The sequence below is a fragment of the Chaetodon trifascialis genome, chromosome 15 (genome assembly GCF_039877785.1).
Source record: "Chaetodon trifascialis isolate fChaTrf1 chromosome 15, fChaTrf1.hap1, whole genome shotgun sequence".
Lineage (NCBI taxonomy): Eukaryota > Metazoa > Chordata > Actinopteri > Chaetodontiformes > Chaetodontidae > Chaetodon > Chaetodon trifascialis.
In genome coordinates, this window is record NC_092070.1 from 11,922,640 (window position 1) to 11,939,884 (window position 17,245).

The 17,245-nt window shown below is 41.9% G+C and overlaps 1 protein-coding gene across 1 annotated transcript; it reads right to left on the bottom strand.

Moving 5' to 3' along the window:
* Positions 1 to 41: 41 nt before the first annotated feature.
* On the bottom strand, positions 42 to 16,165 carry slc17a7a (solute carrier family 17 member 7a). The gene is made up of 13 exons (XM_070980158.1): positions 16,012 to 16,165; positions 7,330 to 7,582; positions 7,021 to 7,139; positions 6,750 to 6,864; positions 6,570 to 6,657; positions 6,235 to 6,321; positions 5,549 to 5,691; positions 5,259 to 5,408; positions 4,922 to 5,054; positions 3,948 to 4,058; positions 3,275 to 3,402; positions 3,075 to 3,144; positions 42 to 2,988 (listed from the first exon to the last, which is right to left on the bottom strand). Exons 1-13 carry the CDS (start codon positions 16,071 to 16,073, stop codon positions 2,693 to 2,695), a joined length of 1,755 nt encoding a protein of 584 aa, XP_070836259.1. The 5' UTR covers positions 16,074 to 16,165; the 3' UTR covers positions 42 to 2,692.
* Positions 16,166 to 17,245: the final 1,080 nt, after the last annotated feature.

The following is a 17,245-nucleotide window of genomic DNA, read 5'->3' on the forward strand; positions in this document are numbered from 1 at the left end:
CATCTGTCCTGAGAGAAAGACAGAAAACTGACATTGTGCTGTAATGATGTAAAAAATTCAACACTACTTTAATACGTCATCATGCTGTAGGTAATAAATCCCGATGACATGATTGTGCTGAAATAGTGACATCATCTTAAATTGCTTAAATTTTATTATACACAAGAATATCTCACATATACATCTTTTATACATACAATATTTTCCACATTTTTGCATGTTTAAATATGATCACTTCCTTTTTTATTTTTACACTGATTCCCACCACACATTTCATTGAGGAGGAGGACAACATTGGAACAGCATAAACTGAGACAAAGAGAAACTTGATTAAAAACACACTGATACAACACTTAAAAATGAAATTGTTCACAGGAATAATCATTCATGTCTTTTAGACATTTCACCCAAAACAAAATGATAATTTTCCTGAATTGCTCTTTAAATTAATTTCTTGACGTACCAACACATCTTACCATTAAACCCTCATTTGAATCAAAGAAAGTATTTTTAACATTCCAGCAGTGTATTTCATTTTCTCTGATTAAGAGCCATCTGCAAATGTTCTTTTAAATTTCAGAAAAAAATGTGTGTTGGCATGGTCTGTGAATACACACAGAATGCAGACGTTATGTGTGTGTGTGTGTGTGTGTGTGTGTGCGTGCGTGCGTGCGTGTGCGCGTGTGTGCGCGCGCGTGCATGCACATGTTATTTCTCATCTGAGTATGTTGGCTTTATCTACTGTATGTACAGGTGCAAAGAGTTGAACTATGCAGCTATTGTACAAGCTGGCAGTTCCTCTCCTGTATGAGAATGTTAGCGTCCTCTCAGGGGAAGCACCTCTGGACTCTCCTCTCTGTTACCCAGCTGTCCCTGCATGAAGATGGAGAGGGTGCCGCTTTTAAAGGGCATGAGAGGAGCTGATGCGATTGACCATCATTGTTAACAAACCTTAACACACTGCATGTTAATGTATAATAATAAATTCTTCCTAATCCCACCCTGTCTCCATGGGTGCGCTTCACACCGACAGCCATGTAAATCCTAAGTAGAGTGCCACCACTCCCTCTGCACACTGTGCATGGTGCAGTTGACTGTGCTTGCATGAAATTAGCATCCTGTGTGTTTGTGTGTAAAAGGAAGAGAGCGATGGCAGGGTATTGCACCGCTGTGCTCATTAAAACATGCTCACCGCACAATGTTTCAGCACCTGCACCCAACACAGTAACACACTCACTGTCACACAAACACACACACACAGACAATCTGAAAGCTCTGACCCACCAACTCAAACATGGCTGACATGTGGGTACTAAAGACATGGAAAGAGAGAAGAGACAGAGAACGTCCTGTTAAATATGGAGAGGAGGGCAGAAGGAGAGGCAGCCACAGGGACACAGAAAAAGGCAGAAACTGAGGCAGCACGTGCTGTGATGCCTGGGAATATTATAACTGTCGTTCCTCACTGGTTAAGCAGAGGAACAATTAAGCAACAATTATACTCTACTTGTCATTCTGGGCCACCTCTCTAATGGGAGCAAACACACCAAATGGAAAGTCACAAATGCCAGATGATTACTCATGTGACCCATGAGCCTGGCTGGACGTGACCTACTTAGGTCAGACCCAGGTGAGATTCATCTAGACACCACATGCAACTTAGTGCACAAGCTCAAACACACACCTTTGCACATTCAAATGCACACACACATAAAGGGGAACCTAACAACAGCTTTTACAGCTTAACACACACACACAAACACAGACTGATACAACACCATACGCACTTTTTTCAGAGAGAAAAGGAAGAACAGTTTGATGGTAGTTCAAAACATGACAGATTCTAATCACATAAATGAGCCCATGTTGACTATTACGCATAATTAATCTATGCATGCTTTGGAAACATAACGTTTCAGTGGCAAAGGTGCGTTTAGTTTGTATATTGAGCATTTGACCAGTATGATTTCTATTGTGTCTGAGAGTAATACAGACTGGACAAATGGATGTGAGTAATGTACAGTAGTGACATCACATTTTGTATTTAGCAATTTGGACGCCATTGTAAACTAAAAAGTTTTACGTTTCCAGTCTGAGGCCCCAAAGGTGCTTTCCCAGCAAAAAAGTAAGCGTGTGGCCTACACATAAAAATTTAAATACAACACAATGCCAGTGGCTGCAGAGAGTTGCTGTACAGGCAGAAAGCCCACCACGCACACACATAGGCACACACGCGCGCGCGCACACACACACACACACACACACACACACACACACACACACACACACACACACACACACACACACTGAATCTCCTCCGTGATGTCATGGAAACAGAACTCCTGACCAATCACAACAAGCTCAGGACCAGGAAGGAATCTGGGATATGAGTTCAGTTTTTACTGTATGTGTTTGTGTACATTAACCACTCTTACACCTGCATGCACATGCCTACACACAAGCTCACACACACACACACACACACACACACACACACACACACACACACACACACACACACACACACACACACTGGAATGAGTCAGATCCATACTTTTTATATGTGCAATTGCAAATGTTGTACCTAAGCACACAGCAGGTCCGTTCAGTATTACAGTGACTCTCTTACAATCGCTTTCCCCCAAAACAATCCTCTTTTCTTTATCTTGTTTTTGTTAAACATGTCAGTCTTCTATGTCAGCTCCCTCTCCTCTTCTCCCCCATACATGTAAGAGTTGTATCCAGGTGGCTGCACATACTCCTCAGACTTATCCCAGTCCGACACCCACCCAGTGCCGGCTCCTCCACCTCCTGCCCCTCCTCCATTGGAACCAACAACTGGTTGACTCATGGCCCCGTACTGCCCGCCTCCGCGGTAGAGCTCCTCTGTCTCATTGGCCAGTTCATCCTCATCAATGATGCCGCACTTCTCCTCACTGGTGTCCTCTATGTCTGCCCACGCCTGCTTTTCTCCTGATGCGAAGAGTCCTAGAGAGAGAAAAGTCTGATCAGTACTTAAACTCAGGTCTTCCGCACATGCCTCACAAAACATAGCATTCAAAGTCAGGTCGTACCATAGAAAACCACTCCTCCATAATGAACAAGGGAAGCTATGAGGAAGACATACTGCCACTCCTCACGTGTCTGAAATGATGTGAAAATGTATGGAACACAGGTGAGTTCAAGAACAAGTTCTCATTTCCCATAAATACATTTTGAAACGTAATACCTGGCATCATAAAGTGAGTACAAGTGAATTTTTTTTTTTTTGTACCTTGTGTTTGGTCATCGCTCCCACTATGAGAGGACACACCATTCCAGATAGTGTTCCCACCCCGTTTGAGATGCCCATCAGTATGCTAGCATATCGAGGGGCGATATCCAAATGATTGACATTAAACCCTGAGTGAAAGAACAAAAACAGTGCATCACATAATTTCTCCCAGTTTCTTAAGTTTTTATTTTTAAACAGCAGCAGAATTTCAATAATAATAATAACAATGATAATCCATTTTATTTGTATGGCATTTTTAGTATAAGAATTGCAGCTCAAAGTGCTGTGCAACAAAGAAGTCAAATGCAAAGGCTACAGGCTAAAGCTAAAGCCAGCTGCAGGTTAGCATAGCTTAGCATAAAGACTGGAAACAGTGGGAAACATTTTTACAGTGCTTGGACTATTGTTTAGCTGGATGCAGTGACTTCCTGGTGCCTCACTGGTTGTTTGGCTGGTCCCAGCCAAAAAATAGTCATAAACACAACACACCATTAAACCCCAAAGTGTCATTTTCACAATTATCATGACAATCTCTCTACAGACTAAGCAGACGTGTTAAATAAAGTGTCAGTCAGTGAAGTGATGAGGTGCTGGACACAGCCAGGCGAGCTGTTTCCCCAGTTTTCAGTCTAAGCTAAGCAGTTTTTTCAAACTTGTCTATAACGTCTCTTACCTGAGATAGCAAATCCACTGAAACCCACAGCAAGGACCAAGAAGGAAATAGCAACACCTTTGGAGTGAGAGTATCCCACCACCAGCAGGAGGGTGGCCTCCATTCCAAAACCTGGAAGACGTCCACGTTAACACATCAAACACTAACACTATCCACAGCTATACTCAGCAATGTCCATGTTATACGCAGTGCATTATAAATATTCTGCAATTTGCTATGTTAAGAAATTATATACATGTTTATGCACACGCAGAAGAAACACTGATATAACCTTTAAGTTGTGCTAAAATATTAATATGATTCCAGCACTGGCAGCTGCTGCACTTCAAACACTCTGAATGAGAGCTGCTGTGTAAAAGGTGCCAGACAAATGATGTTATTATACATTTGGTCCTTCATTCTTCAAGTTTCTGAGGATTGTTGCTTAATTTAAGTCTCTCGTCTTTCTTCTCAGTTGCAGAGAGATGCTGTCTTCATTTCTACCTGACGATAAGATGAAGACTTTTGTCTTTACTGATATGCATGCCTTCATTATCAGTGCTCAGATATTTTGCCACACTTCGCTCAGACAGATGATGAAGTTTTGTGTCAGAGATGTTCCTCTCTTCTTTTGTGGTGATTGGACTCTCAGTCCCTACAACCATCACTTAGAGATTTTCTCCAACACCCAAAGTGAAAACACTTTTTATTGAGTTCATTCAATAGGTAATCTTTTACAGTGACGGTGACTTTTCATTTCTACAGCATCTCAAAATATTCAAGGTCTCTCTCTCTCTGCCTCTCACAAACACAAACTCAGACAGTAGTTTAGTTTTCTATTCTGTGTCATAAATTTGAGATGTTCTTGTGCAAACTCGGGTGCACCAGTGTGTTATTTCATTTCTGCTGGTGCATTATGTGCCTGGAGCTTTCTCGTGTCTCCATTTCTCCTCACCCTCCTCCCACGGTCACCCTTTTCTGTGTGACACGCTCACCTCCACAGTTCATGAGCTTCCTGACGTTGGTGGTGGACATCAGGTTGTGGGTTCTCAGGTAGTCTGCCAACTGGCCTCCAATAGGCACGATGATTGTCATCACCAGATGGGGCAAAGCTGACACCATGCCCACCTGAGGGGGGGGGGGGGGGGGGGGAGTGTGTGTGAAGAAAGGTTGGAAAATACCAGAATTTCCCATTACATCCAGTTGAAGCCTGAACCCAGCAGTGAAACTGTAGTTGGCTACAGGAGTATATAAGGGTATTTGTGAAAAACTACAACTAAATAAAGTTGTATAGATGCAGCTATATATATGATATATATGATATAATATCACCTTGCTGATCTCGAAGCCGAAGACTTCTTCAAAGTAGGCCGGCTGGCTGATGAGCAGCAGGTAGAAGGTCCAGCTCCTACAGAAGTTGGCCACAATGATGGCGTAGACTGGCATGGAGGTGAAGAAGTGTCTCCAAGGGGTTTTAAATTTCTGCCAGCAAAAGGAATAAAATATTACTGGGATCCAGCACATCCACTGTCTGTGCTTAAGAGTAGGTCTAAGAGATTCTCAATGTTAGTTGAGGGCTACATGCTACAGGCTACATGTGAACATCATGTCAAGGGCCATACATGGAGAGGATTAAGAAATGCCGCAGACTCTCCGATTGCATCTTCAATGTACTTCCTCTCCTCTGCTGTGATGGTGGGATGGGCTGCTGGACTCTCATACGACACCAGAATCCAGAACAAATACCAGAATATCCCGAAGCTGCCTGGGAGAGGAAGAGAGAGACAGCAAAACACAATGACATGAGCACAACAGAAAAAGAGCAAGAGAGCCAGAGTACAAGGGTACAGTATTTGGAGAAATTTGGAGTTCAGAGCGTGATGGTGAATGCTATAAGGACGACTAGCAAAAATGAAGGTACACCTGAAGACCTGATGCAGACACACGTACAATTACTGTTTTTGTCAAAGGAGTGTGGTGGCTTTGAAAAGAGCACAGACGGACAGAGGAGCTTCAGTCCCTTGTCAGGAAGGGCTGTCTGACAGCAAGGTAAAGCAGTGAAAATATTCTAAATGTAGCATACTCTGAAACTGATTTTAGGTGGTTAAAAATACATTTTGCTGCTGCTGCAGTCCACAGTAATACGTTGCTTAGTTTCCGTGTTGCTGCTCTTGTTGCCTCCCCAAATGGGTGTGCCAACCACCATGTACTGTGGGTGATACAGCAACTATGGAGAAGTATCTCATACAACCCCAGCAGTCATAGTACAGTCGTAAGCAAACACACATTTAAACATAAGGATACTAACCATATACATAGAATACTGAAGGCCACCCGCTGTATTGCACCAGTATCCCAGCTAATGGCATGGCCACCACCGCCCCCGCATAGGATCCTTAGGAGACATCAAACATAAAGAAAAAGTTCTTCTTTTTTCCATATAATCCGATAATAATTTGTGCACTCAAAATACTTAATACATATTTTATCCGGTGGCCATATAAATCCACATGCCCACTACTTTTAAAATCTTAAACTTTGCAGGAACATTTAGGGGCTTTATTGTCACAAAATTATGCTCAAGCCCACAGAACTCAGCTCTAGTGGAGATACCGAAATATGTCAGTAAGTGTGAAACTTAACCACAAAAGGCTGTTGTGGCTAATCGACTTCTCTCGAGAGGAGGCGCCCACTTGGCCCAGATCCCGTGGCAGGCTGGGTATGATACACCCTGAAGGACACAAAACAGTCAGGGAAACACTTATGCACGGCGGAAAAGTCTTACACACAGCCCTGCAAGCACATGTGCACACAGACACATACCTCAACAAGGCCCTGGCATATCCTGACCAGTATGACACAGCTGTAATGGCAGCGAGCAGCAGATGGAATCAACATGTTGAGGGTGGATGTGGCCACTATGGCAAATCCAAACACTCTTAAACACACAAAAGACAAAACAAGTGGCCTCAGACTGAATATTCAACAGTAACAACAGCAGCACAAGAATGATGGGAAGAAAAAAGAAATGCCCTGCTGACCAAGATTACAGTAATGCCCACAAAGGAGACGGTGTAAGTGTGAAAACACTCACCTGTTGGCTGCAAATTTTTGACATATAAAGCCGCCCGGGATCTGTGTGACGATGTAGCCCCAGAAGAAGGAGCCGTGGATCATTCCCACTGTCTCAGGGTCCCAGGTGAACTGTGCAGCCTGGAGACAAGATGATATATGACTGTTAGAATAGTTAGATCAGTGTTTAGACTATCATTAGCTTCTCTCTATTCCTGGTTTTAATCATGTCCCGAGCAGAAACAAAGCAGATCATAGCGAAACTGAAGAAAATGCACATGTGAGGCTTGCATGCAAATTAAAAGGCCTTGATTTCTGCCTTGCCACTTACCACAAGTACTTCTTTGTTGCCTTTGTAGACTGTGTGGTCATTGACCATGCTTACAATGGCCACACCCAGGTTGCAACGGATGCCAAAAGAGATGCAGAATCCCAGGCCAGACAGGATGGCGATGATATACCGCCTCGGCAAGCCGAAGCAGGTACAGTCCACAACCGGCAGCTCCTTCTCCTCCACCAGCTCAGGACGGCCCTCTGCTGATAACTCAATGGTTTCTCCATTGGGCTGCCTCTTCTCAATCAGCCTGAGAGGAGACAGAAAGAGTGTGCAGGAAAGGTGAATTATAAGCCAGCCTCTGCAAACATGTTAATGGTGATGTTACCATGCATAATGCTGATTCTTTACACAGCCTGATTGGGATGATGTGCTCAAACAGTGCAACACTGCAAGAATATATTATGGGCATAGTTCTAGATGTTGAAATTAATAATTCGCTGATGCATGCATATACCTGCACATTTATGTACTGAAATGCAGACTGGCATATCACTTAAAAAAAACAAACAAACATCAGGGACACGGAGACAGTCGTCATTAAAAAGAGGGAAAGAGGCAGAGGTGAGAGTGACGTGATGCCTCCACTGGGGACAAAAACTTGCATAACATGGAAAAGGTGGCTCAAAGGATTTCCTGGGAGCATGGGGTACATTTCCAGTTCAGGTCGCTGCTTTAAAAAAATTGTGTTTGCATGTGAAAGCTGAAATGCAGGAAACGTGGTGGCCCGGCAAAAATCTTCCAGCAAGAAACGATCTCACTTTTTTTCTCCACATTTTTTGTGTGCATTTTGTGTGGATGCCGTGTTATTCTGAGGCTGTGGCAAGGACAATATATCTTTGCTTCATGTATGTTTTTTGACTCAGATTTTCTCAAATTTGCCGATTTATCATAGACTCTGTCTCGCTCACTCTCTCTCTCTCTCTCTCTCTCTCTCTCTCCCTCACACACACACACACACACAGACACACACACACACACACACACACACACACACACACACACACACACACACACACACACACACACACACACACACACACACACACACTATGTTGGGGTCGTGTCTGAGTCAGCGCGTCCCAGTGTGTGGAAGCAGCTGTCACTAGCCGAGGAGCAGAGTTGGGCACGACAGCACATTCCCCCAGTGTCCGTTCCTTCAGGACGCCTGGGACCTGCTGCCATACTGGTGCTGTTCAAGATGTCCTCTCTCTCAGACACAAACAGGAGCTCTCTGACAGACATCTAACCACATCATATTACTGAGCGGACAGACTCGTGTGATTATACTTCAAGGGACTTTGAGGTTGTTCAGGCAGTGTGTGTGAGTGCACAGACAGATGGAAAAATAGAGTTAGTCAAAGTAGAAAAAGGCATAATTTTTGTCTTTTAGTTGACCTGTTTAACACGACATAGATTTAGAACATTACATTAGAATAGAACATTACGAGGAATAAGGAAGCAGAAGCTTTTATAGTTCACTGAACTGCAAAACGTATCGAATCAATATTTGAAGCGTTTTTTTCCAAAAATAACATCCATTTTGTCACTATTTTTTTTCCACTATTTGAGCGAGACCGTTTTGTCAAGAGGCGAGTGTCACTTTTTCCACAGGAGTCAAACAGAGAAGTCAGGAGAGCGACCATCTGTGTATTATAACCTCCACGCTCTCAACAACATGCCCTCACTATTAAACACTGCCACATGCATATGGCAGACGCTTGCACGCTTGCAGATCCATTTTTCTCAGATTAAATCAGTGTATACGTTTTAACCTGGGTGTATATGTGCGAGAGTGTGTGTTTTGGGGTATGTGTGAGCTCGCAGCAAAGCGCAGTTGTGTGTCAGCCGTCCACTTTCCATTGGGTTGATCCAGTTAGTCAGTGAGCTGGAGAATTATGCACAGAAACAGGATGCAATCACCACAAGGATTTGCTCCATGTGACGAAGGATGGCTGCATTTTTGAAAAGTTGTTTCATATTTGAGCTTTAATAAGTTCCCCAAACAAGGGTTTACTGCACTGAATGTTTCCAAGCAAACATTCAAGGTAGTTCATCTCTCTGGGTCCTCTCAGCAAACTGAACCTCCAAGATAACTTATTCACGCACGCCAACACAAGACAAGTCAGACTCTGACACTGGTTAATTATTGATGTGTTTTTGGGTGAGATAAATAATTCACTCTAGCTTTTACACCATAATCTGTCACTATCTATCTATCTGTTAGCCTGTGTGTCTGCTTCTCTGCATATACACTCTATCTCATCCGTCCAGTCGTTATGTTTCTTCGTTATGCATGTGATTTTCACTCCCTCCCCCATTTCCACACAGCCGACTCTGCATAATCTCTTCATACATCCATGCAATCAGTCAACAAACAGAAAAGATGAAAGATATGGCGGCACAATGATGTATCAATTAAACCTGGGTCCAGCATGATATATTCTTTTCAAGTAAAACACACAACTGACAACAGAGAAGTCATACTTTGTTAAGCAACGGCTTGGAATTTGTAAGAGATTAGAGAGGCTGCATCCTCTCTCTTTCTCTCCCTCTCTCTTAATCTGTCACAACATTCAGATTAGGATTACAAAAATGATTTACTTCCGGAAATGAATATGGACGAACAGACTAGCACTGGGCGTGGTTCAGCATGCTTCCCCCTCCATCACGACACACTGTTGAGCTCATGCTGGCCTTTGATCCAGTGTTTTAGTCCCTTTGTAAATCAGATTTATTTCACTTACATGAAGTTATTTTGTGTTTCAAGTCAAACATTTAACAATTTCTGAATCTTTTTTTCCGCCCCAGCTGTTAAAAACACATATTTTTCTGTGTAGATAAAGAGAGATATTATACTATTATATTATATTATTATTTCAGATTTGAGAGAAATTACTTATTTGATTGACTCAGTGGTGTGAACAAAAAGACTCTCTTCATTTGCACACGCAGGCACATATGTGATAGAGGGTACACTGGCTTCCGAACATGTGCACCACAGTGCATTAAACACGAGGAGCAGAGAGATGAAGTTGTTACTAAATCTGTAAATCAAAGCAATAAGTGGATCAAAAAGCTGATGTGACACAAAGGAGGCCGTGTACATTTTTTCTGTCGAATCAGTTGGCCGCGCTCATGCTGCTGTCCTCTCCGTGCTAAACAAATGTGCTGACTTGCCCCCTGAGTGGAGCTCATTAAACCTCATGACAGATTGCAGCCTGACACCTACACATACGCTACCAGCTAACGAGGCTAGCCCACAGCAAAAATTACCGTTATTTACAGATGCTTCTCACCAAAGGGCAATCTCATCCAGGGCACGTGGCAAGTGACTCAAAACAGCTGACTAGCTGAGGGTGTCCCTCTTCTAATATGTTGTTTTAATGTCAGACTGTGAGTTTACTGGTCCTTTTGTAAAATTGCTAGTTCTTTGATTAAGCAGAGGAATGACGTACACTTAAAAGTAGCTTCATCCCTCGACATTGGCCTTTGTGTGAGCCTCACAGCCGCTCTCGTTAGCATAGCGAGGACCTGATTGGTCTCAGCTGGCAACAATTAATGAGCGAGAGAGCATGAGCAGGCAGGAGTCCCCTGACCTCAGGCTCTCTGAAATATCATAATTACAATAGTAACAGGCTCAGTGGAGACTCAGTAACTGCTCACACCTCAAACTGAGCTCCTATCTGTGCTTTTCACCTGAGCACAAAAACATCAACATAAAACCTGAATAGAAAGCTGACTTGAAATACATAAAGTCAACCAAAGTGATTTAGTCTCTCAAATGAAATGACTTCAATGCCTTTATACACTGGATTTGATCTCTTTGATTCAATTTACATGATTTGTGAGAATATCTCTGGACAGCCACATAAAACCATGTTCATTTGAACTGAAGCCAATACTAACGATTTTTTTTTTAAGATGATGATATTTTATAAAACAATGGAAAATTAGTGAAAGAAATATCCAAGATGATGCATTAAGACAGCCCAAAACCCAGAGATATTTAGTTTACTCTGAAAACCAATATCCTCCCATTTGATAAGTAACATTTTCTTTTGGCCATTTTCGCTTTAAAAAGCAACTTTTTATCAGAATAGTCACAGATTATCGATTGACTAGTTGAATAATCAAATAATCAACTAACCATTTCAGCTGTTAAGCAATGTGAGAGCCCACACACTCACACACTACTTGTTCTATAAACCATGGAATATTTAATCATGTATGATACGAAACTCCTTTATAGCCAGTATGATGGACCATTATTTTTTCAAGCAGGTGAAAGGAAGCCACTTCTACTAAATATACTTTTGTTTTTTTGTTTTACAAAATATACTTTTGCCTAATTTGTGATCTTGCAATAACACATCAGCTCTGACAAATTCACTCTGTGACTCTCATGTGCCGGTTGGTGACCTGGGGCTTTTGTTACCATGTATATTAAATTCACCAATTCACAGAGCGTCCTGTGTAATCCTCTCATAAGAGGATGATAGAGGGAGAGAGAGACAGCGAGGTAAAAATATTATATAACGCCAGACGTCCTGGTCATTATTTGTCCGCATCCCTGTGCTGAATTGATCCTCCATATGTAAACCATGCTTTTCTCTCCTCATGTCAGCCCTCTTGTTGGAAACCGATTTCTCCCCTTGCGTCCTCTATTTGTGGGTGAGGTGTTTGGAAATATAGGTAGTAACTTGAGGAATTTTTTAATATTGGAATTGCAGTTATTTTGCAATTTCGATAGTGGTGTCTCCCCCTCCCTCCACGAGCCTCTCACTCTCCCTGAAGTGAACAGATTGGGTCTCGGTGGGACTGTGTCACCCAGGGAGACACCCTCCTCCCCATCCTGTCACACCATTTTTTTCCCTCTCTGTCTCTCCTGTGAACACACACACACACAGACACACACACATACACACACAATGTTCAAACACCCACACGTGTGACCTTCATATTATCTAAATACTCGCATAGTGTAACTCAATCACTGTGTGAGTGCTGCCGACACATTCACACGAATAGCCTCAAACAATGAATTGAGCTAAAATACATAGAAAATTAAAAAAAACTTCTTCTCTTCCTTTTTCTTTGCTTCCCAGTTCTGTTATGCACCACAGTGTTAAACAGAATAATGCATGGAGGCAGCGTAGATAAAAAGTACTGAAGCGTTCCTGACATCACGGGTACAAACTGCACTGCTGCCAGAAACTGGGCATGCTGAGCGGATGCAGCTAACTTTCCAAACTGCTGAGCTCTGAGACATCCATCATCTGTGTAGACCCTTCAGGAAAAGCCCATGTACCTGTAGCCACTTCCACACATACAACACAGGTAGAGTGACACACTGGCATGGACAGACAGAAAGATAAAAGATCAAGATAGAGGACACAAGAGGTCACATTTGGTGTCTTTTCAAATTCTTTACATCTCCAAAAGCGCCCTGTCGGCCTCCAGGATTCACTGAGAGATGCTTTTTCTGCCTTGGTTGCAGTGACTGCCGGCAGAGAAGTCATCTTTGCACTTGACAACCTATAACTTTATCACTGCCATTGTCATAAGCACAATGTTTGTACTGTAATCATCACAATCGCTGGACTGATGTGAGGTGTCCATATGTTAAAATTGATTTTTCATATGCCTTTACCTCTGGCGGTTAGACCACCCACAGTGTGAAACTACAAAGGTGACAAAGGCAAGTCAATTGCAGTGTTATTTTCCACAGGTTTCCCAAAATGTGATACAAACCCCTGATTCATCGGGAAACCCCTCTGATTGTGCACATTGACAGAGAAATGCAGACAAGTAGCAAAGCCGCTCTGTCTCTGGGTGTACTTAAATATTAATGTCAAGAACATGGTGCAATATATTATACAGCGATTCACAATAATTCTAAGAATGCTGTGATTAAAATGATGCCAAAGAGTTTGCAGCTCTTGCAGTTTTCTAAAGCCTAAATGGCAAAAAAGAAGCATAGTTTCATCTCATTACCACTTGAATGTTTAACTGAAAATGTAGTACTCCGCCGCAAGTAAAATGGATTAAAAATGGATTACCTGTTACAGTATATTCTGTATTGCCTTGTGCATAGTGAAACACAAGCTCTCCTTGAGTGGCCATGAAATCCTGCTGAGGCAAACGAATAGATGATTCATTTAAACGTCTTTCAATAAACCTGTATGTGAGATTTTTATGAGACACAGAATGGGATGCTATTAGAAACTTTAACACCGTCAAAATGGTGATGAGAGGACTGTTGTAGCGTGATTCGATTTCATGTGGTGCTGTGGAGCACTTCCTTAGCACAGGGAGATTAATAGATCATATTTAGGTATTAATTTGAAAATGTTACAAAAGGGAAGAGCCAGCGTAGAGATGTAGAGTGCACTTGACCTTACAGTGCTGAAGTTTATGCTTACCTAGTGGAGTTTAATATAGAAACAGGAGATGCATTCTGATGGAGAAAATGTTTAAATAATAGAAGAACTCCTGGCTGCTTTCATCAGGGGGGATTTTGTCTGAGAGGTGGTGAGATTGCACACAGACACACTCATCTATTCGCACAGTGCAGGGATGTCCCATGTTGAAGATGCAACTCTTTCGCACATGCACACATTTATACGCACACACACAGATGCATGCATCAAAGCATACATTTTCCACATAGATTTAAACAAAATAGTCACTTTTCCTATTGAAACATTGCCTGCACCTAACACTGTGGCTGCATAAAACCAGAGTTCACTGGCTAAGCCGAGGAAACACCCACTAAAACCAATCTGGATCCAATCTGATGCATCACATCTCTCACAGCATCAGCTGTGGCCGTGCACACGCGTGGCTCATGACCAGTAACAGAGAAAAAGCCTGAGATTTGCATGTCCTTTAAGCTGGGACACCCCGATAGGCTGAAACTTGTCTGTGTTGGCGTCTCAATGGCTCAATGGATGGATGGATGGAGCGGTTGGAGGAAGTGACATGGGCAGGGATGGAGTGAGTGGGAGGGGAGAGTTTAGGGATTTGCGTGGCTCGACAGCTGGACTGAAAAACAGGCTATTTCAGGACGGGATTTATACATTTGGTTGCTACCTCAAATCCTGAGAGAGCGAAAGCTTAAAGCAATGGTTATTGCATGAGGTTCTATCAGTGTATTTAATCTCTCTTTTTACTGAAATATTGTCAGCACACCACTCTGTGTATTATTTTGTGTTGATGTGTAATTTCTTTCCATATATCCAACACTTAAACACATTTATGAGTAAGAGATCGATGATATATGTCCACCTTTTCTTTCAAAATTACAATGACACAGACATGAACAAGTCAAGGTCAGCTTCTTGATTAACCATCTGAAAGAGCCAGTGTGTGTATCATATAAAGGCTGTGCAGGTGATATAGATTTCCTTTTATTTCTGTGGGGCTGCAATTATTTCAGAAAATGTCTCAAAAAATGTAAAAACAAACAAACAAACAAACAAAGGCTAATTTCGGGAAAAAAGCAAACCCCCCCCCCAACAAATATGTTCCATTTTGTAACTGACAAGACAAAAGCAACTGAAGTAAAACAGAAAAGCTAGAGGCGAGAAACACGTACACGTACACGTAGCACGGACTTTTTGCCTGAAAAAAAAAAAAAAAAAAAAAAAAAAAAAAATTAAAAAATGAATTCATTAGTAAAATAGCTGCCAATTAAGTTTTTGTTGACGACTAATGATCAGCTAATGCTTTCACTTTACATTAGTATAATGCCTATTAATAATTATTACCATGACCCTAACCCAACTGGTTACAGTACTGGGTTTGTTATATAAAATTAAGCTTTAGTTGGTTAACTGATAAATTGAATGAATAATGAAAGACAGACATAACTTTTGTCAGAGGATGCCCTGAAATATTACAAAGAAGATAAGATTAGATAGATAGATATCTAGATAGATAGATAGATAGATAGATAGATAGATAGATAGATAGATAGATAGATAGATAGATTATGACTTTGGTTCCATCTGATCAACGCTCTCTCTCAGCCAGGTCGTACCAATAACGCACGGAAACATTATGTAACCACACTTTCTTCACCCCTGAAACACCAATATACTAAATCCACTATGAGCTGGGTCAACACTGACACGATCAACAGCATCATTCATGATTTTTTAGAAGAAACCTATGCAATAAATCATCAAAGTACAACGGGAAAACCTCCCTCTAGTCCCACACGCACTCTACGGCGAGTTCACTGCACTTTCACTGCCCACTTATATCAAGATAACACCATAATTGACTTCTCTGATAGTTTCGGTCATGATTTGTTTGTTGACGACTAAAAATGAACTACTCCTGAAATGACAGTCAAACACTTTCCCCATCACTATCAGCATTTTCACTCACTTCTGTCAACCCAAACACTGCACTGTGCGCTGCGCAAAGCTGGACTTTTGCTCTGCCCACATGATTTTTGCAGCTTGAACCCGTCAGTCGTCTCATTTCTCACTTAAAATCAACAACGAGCAAACTTTTTCTCCACTAGAGTTACTGGTTGGAGGAGAGAGGATGGGGACGCTGCGCATGATGAGCTGCTGCATCCCGCTCAACAAAACCGTCCTGCCGCAAACGCATGAAAATGGGGAAAAGTCAGAGGTGGACTCGGGATTATTTGAAATATGTGTGTACCTGTGAATTTTCCCCAGAGTTTTGCCCGCGACCGCCTTAAACCTGTCTGGTCGGATCTCCATCCTCGCAGCTTCTTGACCCGGCCGGTGTGCTGATGTCCCGCGCGCTCTCCAGTCCTGCCTGAACGCGCACGGTCCTCTCACTGTCTGTCTGTCTGTCTGTCTGTCTCTCTCTCTCTCATCCCTCCCCACCCACACCAGCTTCCACTTCTCTCAGATGGGCCACAGAAAGGTGTAGGCCTTTCTGGTTCACTGGAAGAAACGGCATGCAGCTTGTGGTCTGCACAGGACATCTGCACAGTGGAAATAGAATAATTATAATTCTATGATTAACAAAACTACCGTCATCTTGAGTGCTAATTATGCCCAAGTTTAAACGAAGAGGTTGAAAATAGAGGGTGAACCTCCTGACAATTAGGCTGTGACGCAAATATATATTTCTCATTAATGGCTTCTACTATTATTATTTTTTTTTTTTTTCTGTTTTGGTTTAAGTGGCACAATTTGGGCATTTTGTCATTAATGTTTCGGTTTGCCATTTCGGTTTGCCATCTTCTTTATTTAATTTTTTTTTAAATTGGTATTTTTTTTTTTTTTCTTTTTAATTATGTAGGGTATTTTCATCCCTCACTGTAACTCACTGTGAGTTCAGCAAGAAAGATCTGTAATGAAAGGACCTGTCATGCACCTAACAGGCAGATAACACCTTGACCCTGATTTAGAACATTTTAATAAACCAACATTTTAAAGAATTGAAAATACAAAAGTTTTACTTGATTTAAAGCTCAGATTAAGTGCAAGTATAGAAGAAATGCATCTGCACATCATTGTTGAAAGTATTTGACCTGCTCAGGTATCAGCAGCCAAAATATTGATTTATGATATCCAATCCCGTCAAAGCCCCAGACAAATGCACTTGTATGTGATCTGAAGAAGAAATTATCAGTAAAGTTTCTACAAGGTACAATCGCTACTCTGCCCATCTGCCACGAATGTATTTCCTATTCTTCAGTCTACTGAGCCTTTTAGCAACACAGTCAAAAATGTCAAACTTCTGTCAGGTTGTTCAGCTTTAATGGAAAGTTAGAAAACCTGCACAAATATTTCTTTAATGCTTTCTTAATCTGAATAAACATAAAAAGCCCATACATCATCAACAACCTCATGAATATCATCTGTGTTTTTTTCAGGCTGTCAACAGCTTCAGGTTTGAGGGGCAATGTGTACCTGAAAAA